At 40.1% G+C, this 24,978-nt stretch overlaps 2 protein-coding genes across 3 annotated transcripts in view; both read left to right on the forward strand.

The window, feature by feature from the left end:
- mvb12bb (multivesicular body subunit 12Bb) overlaps window positions 1–6,380 on the forward strand; it is a 35,957-nt gene extending 29,577 nt beyond the window's left edge. The window contains 3 exon segments of the mRNA XM_041041456.1: window positions 1,570–1,625; window positions 2,062–2,121; window positions 6,083–6,380. Coding sequence (XP_040897390.1) covers window positions 1,570–1,625; window positions 2,062–2,121; window positions 6,083–6,124 — 158 coding nt within the window. The 3' untranslated portion in view covers window positions 6,125–6,380.
- Window positions 6,381–18,159: 11,779 nt separating this feature from the next.
- The window catches only part of lmx1bb (LIM homeobox transcription factor 1, beta b), a 46,113-nt gene continuing 39,294 nt past the window's right edge, over window positions 18,160–24,978 (forward strand). Inside the window, exons 1-3 of one of the 2 annotated variants that reach the window (XM_041042557.1) lie at window positions 18,160–18,269; window positions 20,506–20,628; window positions 21,215–21,401. In XM_041042557.1, the coding sequence (XP_040898491.1) occupies window positions 20,559–20,628; window positions 21,215–21,401 (257 nt within the window). In that variant the 5' untranslated portion in view covers window positions 18,160–18,269; window positions 20,506–20,558. Of the gene's footprint in view, window positions 18,270–20,489; window positions 20,629–21,214; window positions 21,402–24,978 lie in introns of those variants that run through there. The other variant, XM_041042556.1, reaches the window with a different exon arrangement.

A 24,978-nucleotide genomic window follows, 5' to 3' on the forward strand; every position in this document is an offset into this window, starting at 1 on the left:
CTCAACTACTGGATGGATTCCAACTGAATTTGGTAAACACGCTCGTGTCCCCTTCATGAACTGAACTGTAATAACTTTGGTGATCCCTTAATTTTTCAGCACCATCATGAGGTAAGGTTAGTTCAGCACTTTGGTTTATGACCAGATACTTCTGGTTCCAAATCTAATAATATTCCCATCCGCCTCAGCTGTATTTTTGTTTTATCACTGATTAGTAAATGCTAACATGCTAAAGTAAAATGATGAAGATTTGACCTGCTTAACATCAGCCTGTTATTCCCTTGTTATTGTGAAGATGCTAGCATTTAATTCAAAGCACAGTGGACCACTATGGACTCTTGTTATTACTACAGTTTTACTGTGGGAGATGATTGTGAGCCAAGAAATTAAATAGGCTTTCCTGTGGTCATGAGGGTGATGGTCATGCTTTGATTACAAAGATCACATTGTACTACACTTGAGTGGGAAGTGCCAAACCGTGGATCTGTGCTATAACCAAGAGAGGAAAGCAAATTCACATAGGTGTCAAAGTGAGGGATACTTTGGAATTTCATCCTTTTAAATATTGCTGTGAACAGGAAAGACCAAAAGGAGTGTCAGCTCCAAAACGATGACTCATGAACAGCTTTGGCTTACATTTATGAGTTCCTTTTCCTGTGCCAGCGGCCTGATGGACTGTGGGTAAAAGAACACCAGTTGGAAGCTTGGCCTCCTGATATTTGGGGCTCCTGTCGAAGCCAACAGCAGCAGAAGTTTTGTGCTTCCAGATTTGGGAGTTTTATAATGAAGCCGAGCAGCTGCAGTTTTCCCTTCAGTCTGGAAACGAGAGGCTTTGTGTCCCTTGTCACCCTGTGTTAATTTGGGCCCTAATGTATTTTATAAACAAAGGGCTGCTCTCTAGCCTGACAGTCATGACACCTTGATTCCAGTGCAGGATGCATGCAGTACGGGGTTACACCATTAATAATCAACTGGCAGCCATCACACCATTTTAACCACGATCATTATGATAAAGGGCATACACTTAATTACAGGCCTGCTTAATTATAGCTCTGTTGAAGCTCGTTTGTTTGGTCAAATGCTAATTATACCACCACGCTCTTGGCAAGTCCTCATTTCAATCCACTTTTTGCCGGCTGAACAGTGTGGCTTATTTTCATGCAAATTTGATATCTGGTGAATGTTTTGTCTCTCTTCTTTCCACTTTTCTGTGCCTAGTGTGAGTGTGTCTTTGTTTCGGAGGTGAACATCTCTCAGACAAGACGGAATCGGGAATAATCAAGAGTAATTAAACTGGAAGAGGGTTGAGAAAGGGCTGGGTTGGAGGAGAGAGTGGAGGTGCTCAGATACAGCGGAGAATAAAAAAGCCTTTCATCTTCTCTCCATAGACGGAAGGAGGGGAGGTGTCTGGGGTTGGGGGGGGGAGTGACTGGGGATGCTGATAGCTTTCTGTTTTATAATCCCCACGTTTATTCTTGTGGAAATACTCAGGGTCAAAAATAGGGAGTAATAGTTATTTTTTTGTTTAAAAGTCAAGATTAAACTTTGTCTTTTCTTATGTTTTTGCAGCTCTGGATGATGTGCCCTTTATGATCCCTGAGAAGTTTTATGACAACCCCGAGGAGGTAAAGATTCTCTGAGGAACTTGGTGGTGAAATGCAAAATTACTTCTTTACTATATACACTATGAGAGTGGCAATGATTGTTAATTGTCTTGCAACCACTCCTTTCCTTTACTTTACTTTTATCTCTTTTACTTTACTTTCTTTTCCTTTTCTTTGCTTTCCTTTCCTTTTTTTATTTTCCTTTTCCTTTCCCTTTCCTTTCCAGACTGAGTGATGAATGTGTGCAGTCAGGCAGAGCTGGCTCAATGCAGTCCATTTGGCTGGCTGGCGGCGGTTGTCACTATAGCCCCGTTTGTATTGACACAGAGAGGGAGAGGATTAAAGATTTTAAGCATGCTTACTTAGCCATGAGCCTAACCGCCATGTTTCTTGTGTGTGTGTTTTTTTTTCTCCTTCTTCTTCTTCTCCCTCCTCCTCTCCCTGCTTTTGATTTCAGATGCAGCAAGTCAATTTAACGGGCATTACGATCAAATCCCTGGCAGAGATCGAGGAGGAAGTGAGTAGAGGCTGCAACGGTCGGCTGCCGCTGACGCCGCTGGCCCAGAATGCAAAGCAAACGGTCTTGGGGTTGTAATTAAGTGTCTGAGACAGCGAGGCCCTGTTGGCTCCACTAAGCCCCAATTGAATAAAAGCATGGCCAGGCAAGGCAGCCATTCTCTCTTAAAAGCTTCATCTCCTGTTCCAAAACACTTGACTTTTATCCCCCAATTCTTCTCTCAAACAGCTCAATCTTGCATCTCACACAGTGCTGGCAATCTCGAGGAGCTTCTCTGGTCATATTCTGCATATTTCTGTTTAACTTTTTAAGTTTCCAAACAGCTTCATCTTCAGTAGTGAAAAATTTAGAGATCACGTGGAGGCAAATAAAAGCACCGCTCCATTTCAGATGAAACGCTGCAGCCTGCAGGCATTAGTAGGAAGAAAATAATCTATGTGCAGCTCCTTCTTTAGAGCCCGTGTGTTTGTGAGAGCAAGAGGAAAGAAAAAAAAAAGAGTCATTGTGTGTGTGTGTCTGTGTGTGGGTGTGTGTGTGTATGCGTGTATGCGTGTGTGTGTGTGTGCTTTAAAGAGAGTGACAACCCCCCTTCTCTCTCATTAGCACGGTATCTTGGTATCAGAACTGCCAGGAAGTGACAGACCACTGTAAAAGAACAGGTGCTGTTGGGTTTGAGATGTGTTACAGAGCAAACACTCCCTCATCAAACTAGGTGTCTGTTCTGCACTCTGCCTCTGTCTTCTGTCACATACTATCCAAATCACACAGTCGCCATCTTGTCATATGGTCATCTGAATGAAGCTCATTGTCAGCGCAGGTATTAATGGTGTGTATGTCTGTGTATGTGTGTCCAGGGTGGAGACAGCCTGGCTGCTCATCCTATATGCTCTTGTCTTTTTTTTTCCCCTCCTTCCTCTCCTCTCCCTCTCCTCCTTCCTTTCTTCTCACAGAGTGTGATTAGCAGGAGGACACATGGTGAGCTGAGCTGGGGAAGGGAAGGGAAGGGCATGAGAAATCATTAATTACAGCCGCGCTGGAGCTGATGAAGTAAATGTGAGATAGTGTAACACACAGGATTTAGTGAAGTGGACGACAGCACAAGATTAATGGTGGGGCCAGGCTGATGAGGATGAAGTCACAGCTTAGCTTGATAATTAGTTTCCAAGTGGAAACATCCCTCACCATTGTGTTATTTTTACTTCTCTCCTCTTATTATTATCCCGCGATGATATCTGCAGAACAAGGGGTGGAAATATAGTTAATATGATATTGTCGCAAACATGCTGGACATCAGAGGCGTTTATTTTACAAAGTGATGCACGTCTGCAGCACTAAATGTTTTCATTTCTTTGTCTACTTTTCCTTGTTTTTCTCTGTTGGCGTTACACTATAAATTCAGTGTCTGTTGGGTTTTCTGTCTCAGAGCTTCAGTTGAAGTGGCTCATGAGCCAAAAAAAGTCCAAAAATACTGAGGTTCAGAAAAAGCAGTTTTTTAGTATTAAACTGTATCCCAGTTTTCTAAATGCTGGTGAGTTTTTCTTTTCCCTCTGTTGTCCAGAAGAGGTCACTGTCCATGCTTGACTGTGGTGCTTCTTTTTTTCTTTTTCTCTTTTGTCCCCTCTTCAGAAACGAGTGACACTTTCTGCACAGAATCCTAACTGCTTTGTTTCTAAACCCATTAAAATATATAGGTTCATGAAGGAGATGTACTTTCTATAACTATAGAACTATACATATGCACATGTAATTGAGGAAAACTGTTGTAATCACAGCCACAGTTGTAGAAAAGACCATTTCCTAACAGGCATCACTTAAGCCATGTCTCGGATGATGTTGGTTCCAGCAATTAGGCATTCTTTTCATTTCCCAAATGACTCGCAAAACTTGCGGATATTATAATTGCTTTTAGCCACGCATATCTAATTTGTGTCTTTTTAAGTGTTAATTAGTAAGCGATTTAAAGTGACATCTTTATGTAGTTTGCTCTGCTGAAAAATGTTGTTGGCGGCTGGCTAATGATTTTCAGAGGGAGTATGCTAGGGTGGAGAGACGAGTGTATGCACACATGACAAGATTTTCATTAGCACCTATGTATGATTGGTTTTGAGTGTTTGTAGGGAGTTATCTGTGTGTGCGCATGTGCTTGTGCAGGTGTGTGTGTGTGTGTGTGTGTGTGTGTGTGTGTGTGTGTGTGTGTGTGTGTGTGTTTCCATGTGAATGTATGGAGGGGCAGTAGTGTACAGGGGTATGTGAGAGGTGTGAGAGGGAGAGCTCCAAATAGAGGTGGAATTAATGAAGACAACATGTCACATATTTTTGGCAGTGGAGCAGGGACAGGAAATGAAGCTCGGCTCGTCTGGGTGACTGCCGCCCATGTTCTAGTGTGTCACTGTCCTGTCAGCCTGTGTGTAAAACTGGCAGACATTGATACATGCTCTCCCTGATAACACCCCATTCCCCCATCCATCATCCACACACGCACACACACATACATACACGTACACACAGGATTATTTATTTACTGTGCCAGATGTTGAGTCTGAATTTTAGTGTGGTGGGGGGCTGAATTTCTTCACAACTAACAGCCTTGTGATATGTGACAGGTTTTGGGTAACTTGCAGCTTCCCCTCAAGTAGATGAAAATCAGGGAAGGTGGTATTTTGATCGAGAGAACCCGGTTTCAGCCATTGTGGCTCCATTGCTTCTGTTGTAGATTTGGAAACTTATTTCAGTGATCATACAGCATCACCTAGTGCTTCCTTGCGGTAATACAGCTATAACTCAGTGAAATGAGCACTACTTTGTATCGCACAACTTCATTGTTCAGCCGGTCGAGCTACACCCACAACACAAATGTGGAATTATTAAAACAGCTTGACCATCAACTAACCAAAAATGATAGTGTTTGTTATTGTAGAGTGTTTAATTTCCCTTAATCACTTTCCCTAAGAACTTTGTCTTTCTTTTGACCGTTTCTTAATAATTTGGATTTAAAGAATACATTTTGGAAACATGGATTCAGCTACAATGCTGCAGGGAACTGCTAATGTTCTTGGTGACGCATGATCCAACTTTTCTCTGCACCTCAAGTCAGGGTATCTGTTGGTAACAAATGCCAGTCTAATTCCAGTGCTGTCTTTCCCCCAAATATAACATCTGTATATCCCACTGTGTGGAACTCAGCAACTTTTAATAACATTTTTATATCAGGTAACTTGAGGCTGTAGATTGCTGTGGACTTGAAAACTGTTTGAGTGAATGTAACTGATAGCAATGAATTTTATAGTAACGTTAACAAAGAAATTATTATTCATGTAGATCTGTTACGTTCTGGCCTATGGGCCTGTATTGGGGACAAACGTTATACCTTTGACCTTAAATGGTGTAACTTACATTTCTTATATTTGGGTTTGTGCTTAAATAGGAGAAAACAGACTTCCAGCACCATAATCTTGAGTGTCTTGGCAGATGACTGGTACTGAAAGTTGAATTTTTTTCCAACAGAAGGGAGTTAAAATAATGATTTATGTACTTTACTGTCTTTAAATGCTACATAAGCCAAGAATGTTTGAAGCCCTGTTGCTTTTTAAAGTCATGTCCTTGACATCCCAGAGGGGGGCAGTGTTTCTTTATATTTTCTCAATCTTTAGTCTGGATGGCCACCTAATCTCTCTGCTTTAGGGCTAATTTTATGCTTGTGGCTTCCAATTGGGTGAATAACATTAAACCAGAATGTTTTAAATCTATGGTTTAGTTGCTATCAATCTGTGACATTATGTATGTAATGGTATCAGCTGTGTGAGTCTGAATTTCATTGCAGCATTTTTTGTAAATGTATGCCTTTGTGTGCTTTGGGATTAATCATTACAATAATGTGGGTTGGTGATCTTTTTCTTATGTTTTTCACAACATAATTTCAATCATCAGTGTGTGCCTCCTCTTCTTCTTCTTCTTCCTACAGTTTCACTACAGCTTCAGCACAGAGCGAAGCATTGCCGTGTAGCTTTCCTTACAGCCCTCTCAAGCTGACAGAGCCACAAGCACCGGAAAAGTACTGATGGACCAAAAAGATCATTTGGAAAAAAAAAAAAAGTAATAAAATTAAGGAAGATTTGGGATGAACTGCAAATGTATAGTATGTAATATTAGACAGAAATTGTGTTTTTATTTTAACAGATTTTATGGCAATGATTAAGTTCTTGAAATATTTTTGATAATATACAACCTTGAATATTAAATGCCAGACATTTTTCAACTTCCTTATTTTGAAAGTGGCTTTTTCTAAATTTGTGTGTTTTGTCATATCTTACTCAGACAGTCTCAAAAGAATTGTTCAAAATGGTGTCACGCTCAAAATGAATTGGACTAATTAATATCCCTGAACAGATTAAATCATAAAAGTGTGTTAGCTGTGACTCACATTTTGCTCATCAGTATAACAAGGCCGTGCTGACAGTGAGTAGCAGTCAGAGAGGACAACAGGGAACAGACACACACACAGAATCAGGCCCCTCTGATGTTCATTTTCCAGCCGAAGCATCTTTCCATCACAGAGTTCATCATGAGCAGCGGCGCAGCAAGAGCGAGCAGAGCTTTGAGACATGGGAGTCCTTTACCCCAGATGCCCACCCACGTCAGATGTGAGTCCTCTACTGAGTCAGATCTTTAAGAATAGAACACCAGTACGTTTGAGCTCTGAAATGTTATGTTATTCTCATCGGCAGCTTTAATGAGAGTGATGTGGGGGAAAAATAATGCAGGAAAAGGAAGAGTTTTTTGGGCAAGAGATCATTTTGGATATTGTGATATTCCTAAAGCCTACTTTTCTGAATATCCATAACACAAGAGTTTATTTTCTCTTTCACAAACTAACAACACCCTGCTGTCACTTTTTGCTGCCAGATTCAGAAGCAGAATTTACACTTGGACACCAAAACATCACTATCTTCTCACTCCTGCTCACATGTCATTTGCATCTAATTAAATTGTCAGCACCCATTTGCACATTTTTGCAGGTGTAATTAGTATTAGCAACTCATTAATGGATTAATGTCCCTCTTGTTAGACTCTCCTCCTGCTAAGTTTGTGAACTTATGGATTCTGCTAACAGTGCAAGATATTCCTTTTTTTTTTTTTTTTTTTCCTCTGACCAAAATTCCTAATGACTTTTGATATTCACAGGTGTTTAATGAAGCGTACAGCAGATGACAACCCTCCACGAGCGTTTGCGTTAACTCCTCTGTTCTGCTGTGGAAATCAGAGCGACGGTCTGAGGAATCCTGTGCAGAGGGAACAGCTTTCATGCTCCTTCATGGAGGTGACACTCATGTCAGTGATGCCCTAGAGCACAGTGACAGGCTCTGACAGCCCTCCTTCCTGCTGTGCTTAAAGTGCATATATACAGTATGCCATATGTATCCAGATCCGTACATAGCCCGTGGTAGCAAAAGGTGGAGCTGTGCTATTTTTCCGTTTTACTATTTTGAAGGTATCCAAGAAGAATTCTGAACCCTTAAACAATATTAGTACTTACATTAATTACTTAATCCATTTTAAGTTATTTTAGTTTTTTTTTTTCAATAATGATTTGTTTCAGGTAAGTTTAGTTTTTCTTTACACTTTTGTTTTTATTAACAAATCCAATGAAAACACCAAAACCAACCAGTTACCAGTGTTGTCTCCTTATTCAAATATATCCCTGCGTGCTAGAGACCTCCATTCTTGTCCAAAAATGACTAAAAACACATGGGTGAGTGACACAGCTGCAGTGAGTGGAATGTTCCTTCATTACAATGAACATACACCTCCTGCGGCTGTAAATACTCACTAAAATATCAAATAAGTATTAATCCTCGGCTGAAAATAGTCCCCTACAATGTCACTAGTCACTGTTGTTTCAGTAACATTTGCTGCGGTGCCCAGCTGCTTTAGGAAATTAGTCCTTTTTTAAGAAAAATGAAAGGAGTGTGTTCCTTGCCTGTTTTTAAAGATTTACGTCTTCACTAGGAGCAAATGTGCTTGGGGCTGAGTGGCACAGAAAAGTAGGGTAGGGAAGTTGAAAGGTGTTTGCAAAGGTGCAGAATATCAGCAGGCTCCTCAGTCACTGCTGCTGTAATGTGGACACTTCCTCACAGATTATCATGGTCTATGTTGGCAACATTCAGAATGGACAGCAGGTTGAGTCTGGTATTAGCTCTGCAGGTCAGATGTAAGTGTTTAGACTAAAACTGATAATTAGTTGGGAGTTTTGTGTCGATGCTGAGTGAAGCGGCCAAACTCTCCAGATGGGCACAGAGTAATCTTGCTCTCAGAACCACAACTCCGTCGTGAGCCCTGCCCAGCGTCGCCCATCAAAAAAGCTGCCTCACATGGTTTCACTTTTCCATTCACTCCACTTTATGATATGGAAAATAATGATTTTCAAAGACCACATTTTAAAATTAAAATGGGTGCGACTTTTTTTGATCTGCAGTAGTTTAAATGATAGTGGAGTAGCTAGGGGCTGCTGTCTCTAAGCCTTTCACATATGGTGAATCTGTTTCAAGGCATCTCATGAACTCCCTCACTATCTCTAACTGACCAGGCCCACTTTAGGCTCCTCAGTCACTGCTGCTGCATCGCTCGGAGGATTTGGCTCCGGTGAAGTTGAGCTGAACTGCAGAGCAGCACATCAAAGCCCCACCCTCTGTGAGTCCGCCAGATGTCTCGTGGTCATTTTTAAACTCACACCCCGGCGCATGACATGGAGCAGTGTGTAAGCATGTAGACAGGGGTGGATGGGCCGCTTGGAAATTGGAAAAGGAAGCCTGTATTTATGAGGTGGTTTGAGGTGCTGTGTTAAGACGGGCTTAGCCTGCCACTCTCCCTCTGACAGCCCTGTTTCCCCCTGAGCTGGGGTGACCAGAGACAGAGAGAGGTGAAGGAGTGAAGGCAGGAGGCCTGTCAAAGCAGGTCCAGACCAGAGCTGGACCCATGGTGAACAGACTCTCAGACAGGTGAAACAGCAAATCACACAAACAGAAGTTGTAAAGCCACATTTAATGTGTACTGGATTCACATTTTCACAACAAGAACCAACATAGATGTAGTGATTCCTTCAGGCTAGGGCATGCTGGGATAGATTCAGTCCTCTATGACCTTAAACAGGAAAAGCTTGCAAGAAAGATTAATGAATAAGTAAGTGCTATTTTTCTACGAAACAGAGACAAAGATTTTATCAGTGAAACACTATTCTGCCATTTACCTCTTACCTCCTACAGTCTCTTGTCTCTTTGTTCCATGTTGACGTCATCAAAAGCTGGACTGCCCCGCGGAGACTTAAAGCAAGAGGTTAGACGTGTGGTCTTCTCCGTACCGCCACCTTAACAAGCCCCCGGGCTGCACTCCGAGGGGAGCCGCACATCAAATCTGTCTTTCCGTACCTCAGCTAGAGGTAAGATGAGTGATCTCCCAGAGCAGGGATGGAGCCCCCCCCCCGTCCTCCCCCACTCAGCGGCTCTCCTTCCCTCTCTCTCTGCCACAGCGGCCAGCCCATGTGAGTCAAATTATTGTAATTGAGCAGGGATGGAGTCGGGTGTGAGGTGATCTCTCTCTTCATCCCCTCCCTTCCTCTCTCTCTCTCTCTCTCTCTTTCTCTCCCTCAGATATTTGTGCACGTGTTGTGAAATGACCAGCAAGCATCTTTTTTTTTTTTTACCCCCTTCCCTGTAACACTGCATGTAACACAGAAATCAATTAACTCCTTTCAAGTCAGATCAAAGGCCCAATACACCGTCCAGGTCTCTGCTCAACCTGTGGGACAATTAACTCTCCCTTTGGACAGCGACCAGGCTGGACAGATGAAGGGAGGCTGCTGCCACTGTTCACATTCGTGTGAAGTAGTCGTAAACAACAGGAAGTGATTGGACAGAATTTCAACGAGCGTCCCCCTAATTTACCAGTTAGTTGTGCATTAATACAACAGGGTGACAGCAAAAGAAAAATGGACTTTGTCTTGTGCTTATATTTTTGTGCTATAAGCTGCCATGTGGCTGACATGGCCATGGACAGATTATTAGACAATGGGCCCCCACCCACACACACACACACCTCATTAATGCGAGCAAACAGTTTTCATCTCTTTGCGGTTGTTGTGTCTCAATGTAGTTGTGTTGCATCTCTTCTTAGCTGGTTTTGTGTATCTTGTTTTGCATATCTTTGTAGTTGTTTTGAGTCTCTTTGCAGTAGTTTTTTTGTCTCTCTTGGACCATTTGGGTGGGGGCCACCTGAATCCTTGGGCCCCTATGCCTGTGCCAACAGTAGGTCTGTTAAATAATCCTTATGGACATGGTGGTAGCACAACATACGAGTGCGACATCAAACTGATCGGACATGGGGTGAGGGTGGGTGCGAGTGGAGCTTTCGTCCACAGACAGGTGCACTGACCCTGTCCACCCCTGAAGGTGCCACTTGCATTTTATTGGACATTTATGGCCGGCCAGCATTTTTTAACAACCACCTGGATGCAATAAAGGACCAGCTCCTGAGCTCTGGCTGCCCAGAGGATTTCCCAGGAGCTCCCGTGGGACCTCTGGCTAGTTAAGATGTTTATTAAGCTGAAAGTGGTCCAGTGGGAAAACACAGCACTTCTTAGAGATTCGGGCCAGCAGTTTTCTTGTTAGCCGGAGCGCTCCCCGGAGGATTGGATTTCTTTTCCTTTCAAACCTCAGAGGGAGGACAGGGTCAGTTCACAGGGCACGAGGTTGACCAACTGGTAACTAGGCACATGAACCCAGGAAGGGAAATATCTCAAGAGCATCAAGGTCAGCTTGGAGCGATTCCCACAGTTAAACATACAAAACATACCCAGACAAACTCTTCATATAAGCTAAACACACGCTAGTTAGCTGCAATATAAAGCGATGGAACCACTGTAGTTTATTGTTAACATTTACAGGAAGCATCTGCAGTGGCATTAAAAATATAGAAAGTGAGTTTCAGCGGTTAGATCTGTCTGAAAAGGTTTGTTTTCTGAACAAGAGTCTTTACACTTTTAAAGTGATTCGTTTTATGAAGCTAAAGTGTGAATGGCACCCTGTACTATATCTTAAATGCATAGCTTTTTCATTCTTTTTAATGCACAACTGAAGTTCTTTGAAGATGTGTCTGTCCAGAGCATTGCGACGTTAGTTCTGCTTGCTGTTTGACAGATCTTGACCTCACTAAGCTCTGCTGGACCTCTAGTTCAAAGCCTTGGTCTGTAGCCTCAGGCACCCTGCCCTAATAGCTTCAGTTGGCCTGTTAGCCCTTGTTTTGCTTTCTAAACGTTTATCAGTCGTACTCTGCTAAAAGGAGATTTTGCAAGGCGTCATTGTGGAATAGTGTTGTTAAAATTGCATCTCTGCTGCTCAGCTTGATGAATATTGCTTTCCTTTTTTTTTTTTGTATTTTTAGTCTCATTTAATTTTGAGCTTTCTTTGGGCCAAACTGCAGAGCCTGCGGTGAGCACATTGTGAACTGAGCAGCACATGCGGCCAGTGATGGGTTTTTAGTGCTTTCTGCCTAATGTTCAGGACAGATTAGAAATGTTCGCCTGTGACAGATGCTGTCTAGATCTTCACTACCAGATCCACCCAGCTGCAAAACATCTGGTGGATTTCTACCTTTTTCTCTGAAGTGCAGCCTATTAATGACACACTCATACATGTGCGCACACACTCACATTCAGTACACACAAAACACATTCAATGTGTTTGATTGAGGCAGAGAAAAAAAAAACACATATACAGATGTTTGATTATAATGATTTTTTTTTATTGCTGCTTGACTCAGAAGCCAGATTGTCTGGATATTTTTTGTTCTGTTTCAGTGATTTGTTTCTTATTTTTCATTTTTTGTCCCTGTCATTGTACATGCAGTACATGTAACACATGGATTAGTGCTGGTACCAGGTTCAACTGATTTTCCAGATATGTGTTTGCCATGAAAGCAAAACCATTCAACTCCAGCTCTGTATCACAGCCAGTATCTGTGTAGAAGTATTTAGAATATCTTTCACTGCTTCAGCCGCAAAGTCTGTGAGCACATGCAATTTATTCAGCAGACAGAGAATTTATAAATTCCACATGAGGAGCGGGTAGCGAAGGCCTATGTTTGTTGTTAATGGCACACATCCTAAAATCATGCTCCTGGCCTCCCGCAGCTCTAACTTTTTTTTCCCCCTTCGTCAGAGGAAACATTATTTTTGCGGAGACAAATCCACTGAATAACATGATCATCTGATGAAAGGCGCTGCAAATCTCGCCTAAGCTGTGACACTTTTGCTAATGATGAGAGGAGTCATGTAACAACAAATGCCATGTAACCTGCTTCGACGTGACGGTGCAACATCAGTCGCTCATATGCACACGAGCCAAAGTTTGTGAAAGGCTCTTCTCAAAGGGCAAACCATTGTTTAGTTTCTGTGTAACTCCCCCACTCAGCACCTCCGTGTGGGTTATTGAGTGGTCCTTGTTGGAGAAGGATTTAAGATTCTCTAGACGATCATCAGTTAGACAAAGTCACATATACATGTGGGCGTGTGTCTCATGGAGACATTTGGAGAGCGTGGTTTAATTTTGCTCAAAAATTACCAAGCGGTAAGTTGTTCCTCATGTGTCTGAACAGCTTAGGCTCACATGAAGACTTGTTTGGCCGTAGCCTGTGTGTGAAGTAAAACAGAGCGGAAAGGGAGATTCCCACATCACAGAATAAGAAGTATTTGTTATTGCTGGGTTTCATAACGTATCATCTGTTACCATCTGTGATCCAACTTTGAACAACTTTTTAAAATGTTTTGAAGATAATCCTTTGGAGAAAAAAAAAGAAAAGAAATCACAAAACATTTGATATTTGTTTTTGTTTTTTCTATATTTTATTATTGTATGACACAATGCAGAAGAGACCTCGTTCAATTTTGGTTTTTCTGACTTTACAACAAAAAACTGTGTGAGGAAAAAGCTTTAATGAAATACACTAGCCTGTACATTATAAAGAAGGCAAATGTTCTTTTTCTCATTTGTCCACTGAAATGGAAAAATTTTAAAACACAAACCAACTCTGCAATAAAAATATGAAAATATATGAAATAATGATATTTTGAAAGACATAATTGGTGCAATGCATTTTTGGCAGAAGACATGAATGAATGAAAAATATACATTGTGTTTGTATAGCTAATAATAATAATTTGTATTTTTACTGTTAAGTATGTAGTATATATTTAGGTATATCATTCTCTAAAGGTGGTTACCATTAGCCAATTAAACAATAAGGCATTCTTCACAACACTGAACCAACTATGAAAAATAAAATGAAAAATAATTTTCATTAATCACTACAAAATAATGCTGTGTATACAATCAGCTTTTCATCTACAAACTTTTCTAAGTAAAACATAACTAATTTTTCCTGTATATTTTATGTTTGTAATAAACGGTCACTATTTTTTCATTACAGAACAAAAAAATACACCACAGCACATCACAAGAACAATACCAGGATAGTTGATAAATAAGAAAAACCACGTCACAAGGACAAATGAGAAAAGACAAAATGCAAATGATAGAGTGAGGAACATATAACGTGTTCAAAACATATTCAGGTAATAAAGTAAAATTTAGACTAACGTCTTCTGGGATCTCACTGTCAAAAAAATGTGACTAATGGCCCGGAGAAAAAAAAAATGCATTCCTAAAGCATTTTGACAGGTAATGTATTTATTTTAAAAGACAATGTAGGATGACACATTTTAAGAATTTTTGCAAATTAGCAGCATATACAGCTCAGTGGTAGAAATACTAGACAGGATGTTTCCATTATTGTTCTATTATTAGTCTTATTTTTAAAAAAATGTTACAGAGGAATTAAATAGGAAATGACATAAAGTATTTAAGACCGTGCAGTAATTTATATGACATTTTGTGTTTGTCATAATGAAGATAAAAACAAAGGCTTATTAACTGTAAGCTGAAGAATTCTGAAAAAGACTTTCATATTGAAGTATTACAGACTAATCCAGTATAGTTTACTTCAATGAAAGTTTGACAAACAACAGCCTTGTATTTATGAGACTTGGAAGAATATTTTTAATAATAATGATGTTCATTTAGTATAATTAATATACTGCATTTGCGGCACTGCAGTATTTTTTTTTTTTTTTTTTTTTTTGGGCTTTCTTCAGTTAATGATGATTTGAAGGGGTGGTAGAAGTTTTGCTGCAGTGGTGCAGCAGATGAAGTTGTACTGCCTGGTTTTGTCCAGCAGGGGATGATGTTGTAATTCAGATGGTGGGTTTTTGGTCGGTGTTGGGTAATACCAGCACACAGCTGTGAAGTAATATGTGTTCAGGGGACCAGGTGCATAAATCTGACTGCATCATGGATCGCTGTCATTAGACGAGCTGGTCCTTCACATAAAGGAAAGATGACGTTTAGAGTGATGATATGTGTCTATGATTTACACCAAAGTGGAAAGAAATTTGAATATATTCAAAAAATGCCTTTTACTATTGCCAGTTTACTTTTCACAAGATTTTGATTAAATGGACTTTATTACACTCTAGTTATTTTGTCATGATTAAAGTCCCATATTGCTTGAATTTTCTGGATAATCATAAACATCACCCTAAAATAAAAGTAAATATCATTAACAAATAGGAGATAGTGGACTTCAAACAATAGACTTATGTTTTACAGCTGTGATTGTGCTATTTAAGCATTATTTGGGTGTTTCCTTTTAATTTTTGTAACAAAACTGTCAATATTCACCTTTTAAATTGTCAATTATTCATTAATTAAATCATGATTTTTAAAAAGAGTTTTAAATTGAGATCTGTGTAAATCCATCTGTGTGTCTCTATCTATGCTCTTGGAATTTGCTTTAACTCATCTTTTAGTAAGTTTAAACAATTACATGTATTATTGTTTCCAACTTTAAATTATTGTTCAGTCATACTTTTTTAAGTGACGTTAGTAGTGATTGTAACAGTACTACTTCTACAGATATAATAATTTGTGTAATTGTATCTGTGTTTTTATTAGTGTTATATTGTCTATCACTACTTGAAAATAGGGCTACAATATTTGATCTTTTGTTAATTACATTATATATGTATTGTTGACAAACTTCATCCTGCAAATACAGGTAAACAGTTTTCAGACTCACATTTCAAACTTGTATGTCAGCTCGCTGTCACAGAGGGCCCTGTCAGGCCATCTGTCAAGAACTCAATAAATTTGTCAGTGGGAAAAAAAAAAAAAAAAGCTGAATCCAATAAATCATACCATAAACAAATCTAGCCATGGGTTGACAGTGCTGTATTATACTTTGGCTTAATCCTTGGGGAGTTGGGATTATCCTGCAGTATCATATTTTTTTGGCTCAGTGAGGTAAGAAGGAACCGTGTGCTTCAGGCAGAATAAAAGCAGAAATATGTGAGTGAGGGGGACGAAGGGGATGTGACGTAAATATATCCTCTGTTTATCTTGTATTTGTGCATCTGTGAATGTAAATAAGCTCTAAGAACATTATACCATGTAAATAACCCTTATTAGAATTCTAGTTTTTAAAAAAAGCAAAAATTACAATACCAGATGGACTTTATTTCTGACTTAAAATAAAAACTTTAAATCAAAAACCAGTTGTTATATTTAGTATTCAGGGGCCCATAGGCCTGTGGGGCCCTAGGCAATCTCTCAGCCTATTTGTTATCACAGCAGTGTAGTGCCCTGCCTGTTTGCCTGCTGTGTGAAATCATAGTATAACAATATTCATTTTTTTGAATATGAGAGAACACCCCCCCCCCCCCCGCCCTCAATCAAAAATCGCAGAAAACATTAAGACTCAGCACAGACGGATTAAATTACAGTTGATTCGTCGCAAATTGCCGAAGTGCAAACCTTCAATAAGCTTCACCGTGGATCCACTACTGTCAGCGGCGGGAAAAGTGTTCTGCCCTTGAAACCCTCCTCACGGCCACAGTTAATGATTTTACAGAAAGGTCCGTGTGAGAGAATCGTGTGCGGGACTAAAGAGAAGAAGAATATCAAAACCCCAGATTTTCCCCCCATTCAATCCTTTGAATGTCTTTAGGATGAGAAATAATTTGCTGCTGCACAGTCTTTGTTTTTAAGATGCTCAAGTACAACTCGGCAGAAAACAAATGAAGGATGCTTGTATTTTTTTGGAGCCTTTTTTTTTTTTTTTTTGCATCATGGAGAGCTTAGAAACACTCATTAAAAGATCAAAGTGAGTTAACTATCAAAGTCCTCTGGCCCTGCAATTTAGGGAGCCATTATGTCTTTGGTTTGCTGAGTTTCTCCTTTGAGGATCTGAAGCGTTCTTCTCATTTTCACTAAGGTATTTTATTTTTAAATGCTTATCGGTGCGCTTTGTTTCAGGCGTAATTGAAAATGCTCGCATTTCAGCTCAGACAAACCTGTGGCGGTATTGTGTATAGAAAAATAAATAAATAAATAAAAGATTATGACAGCGTTCATTACAGGCCACGTGTCCAATTTAATACATTTTGATTTGGCCTTGAATGTTATTATTTCCAGTGATTTTTTTTTTTTTTTTTTTGGTGTGATTCATTGATTGTAGCCTGCGGGTTGGAGCAGAGCAGGCCTGACGCGGTTGGAGTGGTGTGAGTTATTCTCTGGGTTGGAGAATGAATGGATCCTGTGTGGCTGATAAACAGCATGAAGTAAATGTAATTAAAATTGGAAAAAAAAAAATTGTCAATATGTTTACACCCGTGTTTTAGTTTGATCGTGTTTAGATGAGATTTAAATTTAACGAACTCAATCTATAGTTTGGCTTATTTGTTGTATGTGTTTATTTATATTCCTTTTTTTCTTTTCACTGTTTTGTACATTTTCGAACTCAACATAATGAAATGAAACATTTATTTAAATAGATGTAATGACAGAATAAAAACTGTTAATTAATAGTTGTAGATTTCTCCGTTTTCTTAACGCACTTTCCGCGGAACCTTGTACCACCAAACTGTGCACAATTTTTCGCAGATTTTAGCTTCACGTGTACAATCATAATTTCACTTTTTTTCCTGAAACCGTTTGCTCTCCTCCTGCATTCAAAAACCCCGCACTGCCACATCTTCGCTGTCTTTCTTAATATTCAGAGTCACTACGCTCACTGTGTAAAACTCTAATCGAAATCACAGCAGACGCACAAGTGATCCAGCCCGCAGCAACGCGCACTGATGCCATAAAGGCGCATTGTAATAGTCTCTTACCTTTTCCGATGGATGCAACAGTTCTGGTTGCGTTAAAGTAAATTGTTTAACTTTAGGGAGCATTTGTTTTCTGTGCTGCACACCTGCTGCAGCGATTTTTATATATTTTTTTTCTTTTCCTGCCTCATAGAGGGCGAGGTAGGGCTTGTCATGTGGAGGCTCATTAAAAACACCGCAGGCTAAAAGTTGGCGGATTGATTTATTGAATGAATGTTTGATGTCCTCATTCACACAAGTGACCTGGCCAATAACTGCTCAACGAACGGAGGTGGAAGAAGGGTGGGGGTGAGGGGGAGAGGAAGAGGGAGGGAAGCGGGAGGAGGGGGGCGCAGGCTTTATATGTTTTTGAAAATGTATTGATTATATTGTATCGATAGTGTTCAGCTCGTAATGCTGCTTAGTGATAAGATAATCCAATATTAGTGTCAGGCGGAGGGAATTGACCCCATGCTGATAGAAGTGCTGGAAATAGAAGGGGGGGAGAAAAACAGCTAAGCCGGGGGTGGATGACTTCATGACTGGCAGGTATGGAGTCATTTTAACAGAGCGAATGTCCTTTAACGAAACATATAATCATTTCAATGCTCATATTGTATGTCTACGTACTTTAAGTATATTAGTGATAGTTAAATCCTTCTAACAGGAGACAAAAAATAAAAAGAAAGAAAGAAAGAAACCGACAGTAAGTGAAACATCCTCTTTGCTTTTGACTCCTCTGTATCTTCCCAGATAACTTCAGCTGTTCTCTCTCTGGACGGCAGAGGGCAACGCCAACAATCTGTTCTCTGTTTTTCCAAACTGGGCTACAGGTCATCGCCTTGATGCTTCACAAAGGACATCAAAAACAACACGCAGCCACGACTTTGGACTGAAGGTAGACACTGCGTATAGAGATTTTACATAATTCATAATTCAGACTCTGGAGTTATTTAATTTTTATTTTTTTTCCTTTTTTATAGACTATTTTGCCATAATTTACATGTATGGGGGATTCATTTGAATTTTTCTGTTTATATTCTATTCTGTCTATTAACTATCTATTGTCATTATTATTATTATTATTATTATTATTATTATTATTATTATTATTATTATTATTATTATGCTATGAAATCGTTGCTGCCATGTCAGCCATCTTCATGCAGTATTGGATTCGGTGCTACAGACATGTTCATTATCTTTCTTCAGCAGCTGTTTTTTATTTCTTATTAAGATTCACACACATTCTACATAAAGGCGATAAAGGCTACATTGAGCTCATCTCAATATACAGTACTACTGCTTTACGTGTCTTTGAGACATACTTTGTCTCAGTTGTGCTCCATGTGTCCAGTCTTCTTATTTTTGTCTTGTCTGGGCCTGCTTTTTTTTTTTTTTTAAAGAAGTTGATAACAATCAGCCTCTCACGCAGCGTGACATGGGAAGCAGCGCGCAATCCCATTAGCAGCCCTGTAATTTCAGACAGACCGGCCTCAGTGCACGATATTCCTCCGCACCTTTCCAAACCTCTTGATCGCATCTTGACAAAGACATGAACCGATCATTCCTGAATTTGTATTTATTTATTTTTACCCATAACGCACATATAGGCTGTATGTCCTTTTTGAAAAAAAAATGTATATTTGAGAGGCTGTTGTAGGATTTTGAAGTAGTCGGTGTGTGGATTTATTTTACTCTGCAGGAGGACTCGTTCCCCAGATCAAAGAGTAAACTGATCAGTTACTGATCCGCCGATAATAAGAGCTGATCTACAGCTGCTGTTGTACTGCAAAATAAATACAGGGCAAGTCTGTCAATGCTATTTCTCCTATAATGATCATTATTATTATTATTATTATTATTATTATTATTATTATTATTATTATAACCACCATCTATTATTATTATTATCATCATTATTAATACAGCTATTTTATCCCTGAGCGATAGATGGACAGTCTGGGCTGATGGAGGCCACCTCAGAGCCGAGCAGACCGCTGTTATCGCCCCTGATCGCCAGGTGCATTAGCTGAAAGGGGGACAGCAGCTTCCACTAGAAACAATACACAAAAGAGCAAGGAGGAAAGCATGTGATGCTTCAGGAGACACACACAGATATCTGTATTTTATATTACTGAAAGAAATATAACAATTCACGATGAATATAAAAGTTTTTTTTCACCCTCACTTTAATATTTTTAAGTTAGAAAAATCTCTACAAAATGCATAATGTTATTGGAAAGCGTGTGATATAATCAGACTTATAATGAAATAATAGTTTAAAGACATAATAATTATTATTATTATTATTATTGTTATTATTATTATTATTATTATCATCACACCGTTGTCAGTGTCAGACCAGGCCTCTGTAAAATATCATTTTTCTCCTTCTCGTCTTCTCTTCGGTTGACTCCGTGTGTGTTGTTATTGGACTGTGTGGAGCGCACTGTACTCTGCTCCAATAGCATCCCAATGGCGGTGAATGGGGGGAATGAAAAAAAAAAAGTGTAGCCATGCATGCAGGAGTGGGAGGATCCACTCGCCTCAATCTCGATCTCAGACTTTTTGCAGCGACAGGAGCGCAACCAACCAACCGCCTCTGTTACTTTCAAAGAGTTACTGCCGGGACATCTACACGCATACTCCTATCTTTGGATTTGTTGTCAACTTTTTCTTCTTCTTCTTCTTTTTCTCTCTCTCTCTTCCTCCTCCTTGACGAAACTGTTATTCCGTGAAGACATTTTCCAGCTTTCTCCCGTCGGCTTGAGGACGAAGACGATAAAGCTTCCTCAGTCCTCTGATCATAACAGGTGACTGTTCGAGACAGTTTTCCACCTTTTATTGTTTGCTTTCTGTTTCTCCACGCTCCTCTGACACGCCAGGGATTTGTGTAGCTGGCTTAGACTGCCTCTTACCCCTTAACTATTGCGAGCATCAAAGTCGACTTTTTTTTTGCACTTCGTCTAGTTAAGTTCATTTTCTATTATTTCCCTCCTCCGGGCTGCAAGTTGTGTCACACGGAGCTCAAACCGTTTCCAACAGGTCGTCCTCGCTCTTCCTCCAGACAGCTTTGTGTGCCGGGGATTTTCTTGTCAAGTCTGACCGTATTCTTATGGATATTGCAACAGGTCTGGTGTCACTGGAGCGCCTCTCCGCGGGAGAACAACCCGAGACTTGCGTCATGTTGGACGGCATAAAAATTGAAGATCATCCCCTGCGATCGGGACAGGCCACGCTGGGAGTCATGCTCGGTGAGTCTACTTTTTTGTTGTTGTTTTTTTAACTGTATAAAAACCAATGCAAATCACTCTGATCTACGAGCACAGGTCAAACACGAGACTGATATTCCTGTCTGGATGTCATTATTTTTGTATGCATGCACACTACTGCTTTGTTTCCTGATGTGTGTGTGTGTGTGTGTGTGTGTGTGTGTGTGTGTGTGTGTGTGTGTGTGTGTGTGTGTGTGTGTGTGTGTGTTTTCACCTTCAATCATGCAAAACCGACAAAAGGTCATATTTAAGCGTGCAAATGGATTAAAGAACAGAGACACTGATGACAAATTTAGTTTTATTTTTTATGGTATTGACAAAGAAACGCATCCTGAACGCGTCTGATGTCTGGATGAGTGCTGGCCTTATTGGAGAGAAAATATCAAACTCGTGCATTTTAAACCTGCTTTTACAAATGTGATTAAACGCCATGCAGTTCAGATGATTTCCTTAAGCCCCAGCTGTGTAGGCCTTTAACATTTTCGAGCTGTTAATCAGACATTGTAGTCCTTGATTCAGGCCTTCTCTCGTTTCCTGACGGGCCCCAAACTCCTCTTCCGTTTTCCAGGGACTGACTGTCATCATCCATCCGTGTGTGAAGGATGCCAGCGTCCCATCTCCGACCGCTTCTTGATGAGAGTCAACGATTCCTCATGGCATGAGGACTGTTTGCAGTGCACCGTGTGTCAACAGCCTCTCACCACCAGCTGTTACTTCAGAGAAAGGAAACTTTACTGCAAACACGACTACCAACAGTAAGATCAGTTACGGGGAGGGAATCTCTCTCTCTTTCTCTCTCTCTCCGCTTTTCTTCCTTTTGCGTTTCTTCGCATTGCTTTGGTTGGTGTGCAGTGATTTTAAAAACAAAAATCAAAAAAAGACATTGCGATGGATTTGGCTGGCCTGAGGGCCTAGCGTGTGTGTGAGAGAGAGAGTGTGTGTGTCGTTCACCGTGCAAAAATACAGTCATTCAGCTAGTGTGAAGTCTTATTTGAATTTTACAAGATTTAATCAAGTGGAAAAAATATATCTGCCAACACGGAGATGAGACTTAAATTAACCTGTTGTCATTGCTTGTTCAGCCGTGGTTTAAGATTGACACTGGTTTCCTGCAAAATTATACAAATCAGCAAAAGAGCAACAGGAAGAAGAGCCAGAGTTTTTATTTATTTATTTATTTTCTTGCTTAGGAAAAAAAAATAGATTTTGGTCATGAATCTGAAGGACGGAAATGTTTCCAGAGTGCTCACACTGGCTGGAGGACGCTCTCTCTCTCTCTCGCATTAGCGGTCATGTATTATTGTCATTTGTTTGGCTTTATTAATGTCACAGTGGCCCACGATATTTCCACCTTTGTTCTGTGCGGATGGGGAGCATTTATAACGCACTCAGAAGAAGATGTGATCCCACACAGGCCCCGCGAATGTGCAGGCGTGCAGTCTCGGTTTTCATTCCGCTGTCTGTCACACATTTCCCTGCTTCAATCTTGTGGCCTTTCCCCGTGTATCACCACCAAAACCGCCCCAGATTCATTCAAAATATGGAAAGAAAAAATCATTTCAAGAGGTTTCCCCCTTAAACTCCGAGCCCACAGCGCGGTTTAGATTCGTTTTCCGATCAGCTATTATTCCCTTATTCTGTAAAATCACGTGATTGGCCTCATATATTTGATTTTTCAATTTGTTTTCTTTATTTGATTGTTATAGTTTTACTGTAGTTTTTTGTGGCTTTTTTTATTAAGAAAAAATATGGTATTTTTTACATTTTATTTTAGGCTATTTTATTTTATTAGATATGATGTGTTTTAGGATTCGGCCCACGAGTCATTGCGACCGTTTCACTGTTAAATGAAAAACAATCTGCGCTTTTAACTCCATAGGTATTCTGTCTACCTGCGAGGCTGAACACGTTAACGAGGATTTAGTGAGGAAAAATAATTAAAAGTTCAGCCATTTGCGCACGCGTGACTCTCTCTTTCACACACACACACACACACACGAGCAAAGACAAACACACATACACGCACACTGTTTTAAAGGCATTAATAATTTAGTATTAAATTGTAAGTTTCACAGTTTGAAAACATCCTATTTAAAAAAAAAGTTTGAACTTACTCTGGGTTAAAATGCTGGAGTCCGATTACAACAGCAGAATAAAGTGAGGAGATGCAGATTTGATCATTTGCTCTGTCGAATTCACAGCAACACAATAAATAGATAAATAAAATAGCATTGCAACAATACCATTGCTAAATTAATACTTAATACTAAATTATAAATAAATGAAAGTAATGTAGGAATTGTCCCCTTGTGCTTGTGTTGTTGTGGTGAGTTACAATAAAGTTTTACACAGACACAAATTAGGCCTATGATAAGAAGTATTTTTTTAATGTAATTTAATTTAATTTAAAAATTTGCCCATGAAAACTTTTTTTTTTCCAGCATGACAGCCTTTACCCATGGAGTGAGATAAACTACTAAATTTAATTAGGAAATTATCACATAAAAGCAGCTGAGGTGGCAGATATAGTGAAGCAAATATTCAGGCCAAGTAACAGAAGTATTCCAGTGCTGAGGGTTGCTGTTTGGCCTGCGAGGACCCCGGGGTGCCCTGTGTTTCTCATCGCATGAGCGCTTTTCATGCTTGTCAGTAAATTTTCAGCTTTTTGTGTCCGGCCTTTTTAACAATTCTACTTCGATTACCGGGACATTATGGCTCTCTGCTAGATACCTTGCAAGCAACAAAGAGTTACATCTATTGCCGTGCGTGCCATTCATCCAGCTTTGTGACAGGAGTGTAGTCGGCTGATAACAATGGAAAATTCATCGCAGTAACTAGGGGATACCAGAGTCACGGCGTCACGGCTCAGAGGTGGCTGGAAGCTGAGACAGTCCGGCAGAGAGAGGGATCTGGTTCTCATGCCTCACTTAGCACTGTCCATTTGTAGTTTTTTTTTTCTTCTTTTAATTTGAGAGGAGACGACAAAGATAAACACACAGAGACGGACAGGATCTGTTTTGCTTCCAAAATAATATTCTTTCCTGGCGTTTTGTTTCCGATATGATTTAAAGTACCGTATTTGGAATATAACCGAGCATTTCCCCCTTTTCTCTGCTACGTTTGGTGCTGTGAATGCTGTGAGCTTGTGTGGCAAGTCCGACCATCCCAGCCAAACACAACAACCTGCTGGGCGCCGTCCTGATCTCACACACTGTTATTCATCACATCTTTTAATTCTTCAACCTCCTTCTGCCACTTTTTTTTTTTTTTTTTGTTTTGACCCCTCCCAGGTTAAAACCTAGCCGGAGGGTCCCTCCATCACACACAAGTATACCTTTTTTTTTTTGTTTATTCCATTTGCATTGATGGGATACTTAAAGATGTAATTGGCACCTTTTTGACTTTTATGACACCCATTTAAGATGCATTTGTCAGCCCACAAACTGCTTTGGGCTGTGAAGAGAGCTCCTAGCCTTACAGAGGTCTACGTGCCTAATTACATTCCTACAGCAACTGATTCATGCCCCGTAATCAGCTCTCACTAGCTATAATAAATCAAGGAATTGGCAAGCAGTCTTTTTTCGCACCATTGGAACAGGTTTAAGTGCAGACAGGGGAAAACAATTGTGTACTATGTTATTAAACCTCCCACCAACACGGTTCAACACACCTTGCTCCATATACTGCAATTATATAGTAACAAGATTAGATTGTATCAGCCTTCATCCCATATGTTTGCCTCCTTTTTATGCCATGCAGCTGACCTGTGTTTATCATCCCTGCTTTGATATGAAATAGGTGTTTGTGTGAACGAGGAATATTTTGGACGGCTTAAGATTTAGGGACCAAAAGAAAACTCAGACATACAAATGTCATGGTAGACATGTTTTTTTTTTTGTTGTTGTTGTTGTTTTTACACAGGGGGAAATAAATGAGTTAAGTATATTTTAGAGGATGAGGACGGCAATATACCACAGCTTTTTGTGAGAGTATTTCAGAGCAAGTTTGATTTAAAAAAAAAATGAATGCAAACAGGCAGAGCTGTCAGTTGGACAGGAGCCGTAGCCGTAGAGGAGGAACAAGCTTGAACGAGACGGGCGGTATGTAAAAGGTAGAGTGGAATTACACCACCCCGAGAGAGTTTGTTGTGCCCTGGTGTTTGGAGGTCAATTATACATCATTAGAAAGAGGGAGATCTTTTCCCCAGAGGGACCTTTCCTCTAACCAAGCAGATGCTTTGAAAGCAGCCATGTAATAAGGCCTATCACTTGACTGAAGAGTTGGACAACACCCCTGTAATGGACTGCCTTGTTAGAAACTGCCATGGGCTCC

This window comes from Toxotes jaculatrix, chromosome 7, assembly GCF_017976425.1.
Source record: "Toxotes jaculatrix isolate fToxJac2 chromosome 7, fToxJac2.pri, whole genome shotgun sequence".
Classification (NCBI taxonomy): domain Eukaryota; kingdom Metazoa; phylum Chordata; class Actinopteri; family Toxotidae; genus Toxotes; species Toxotes jaculatrix.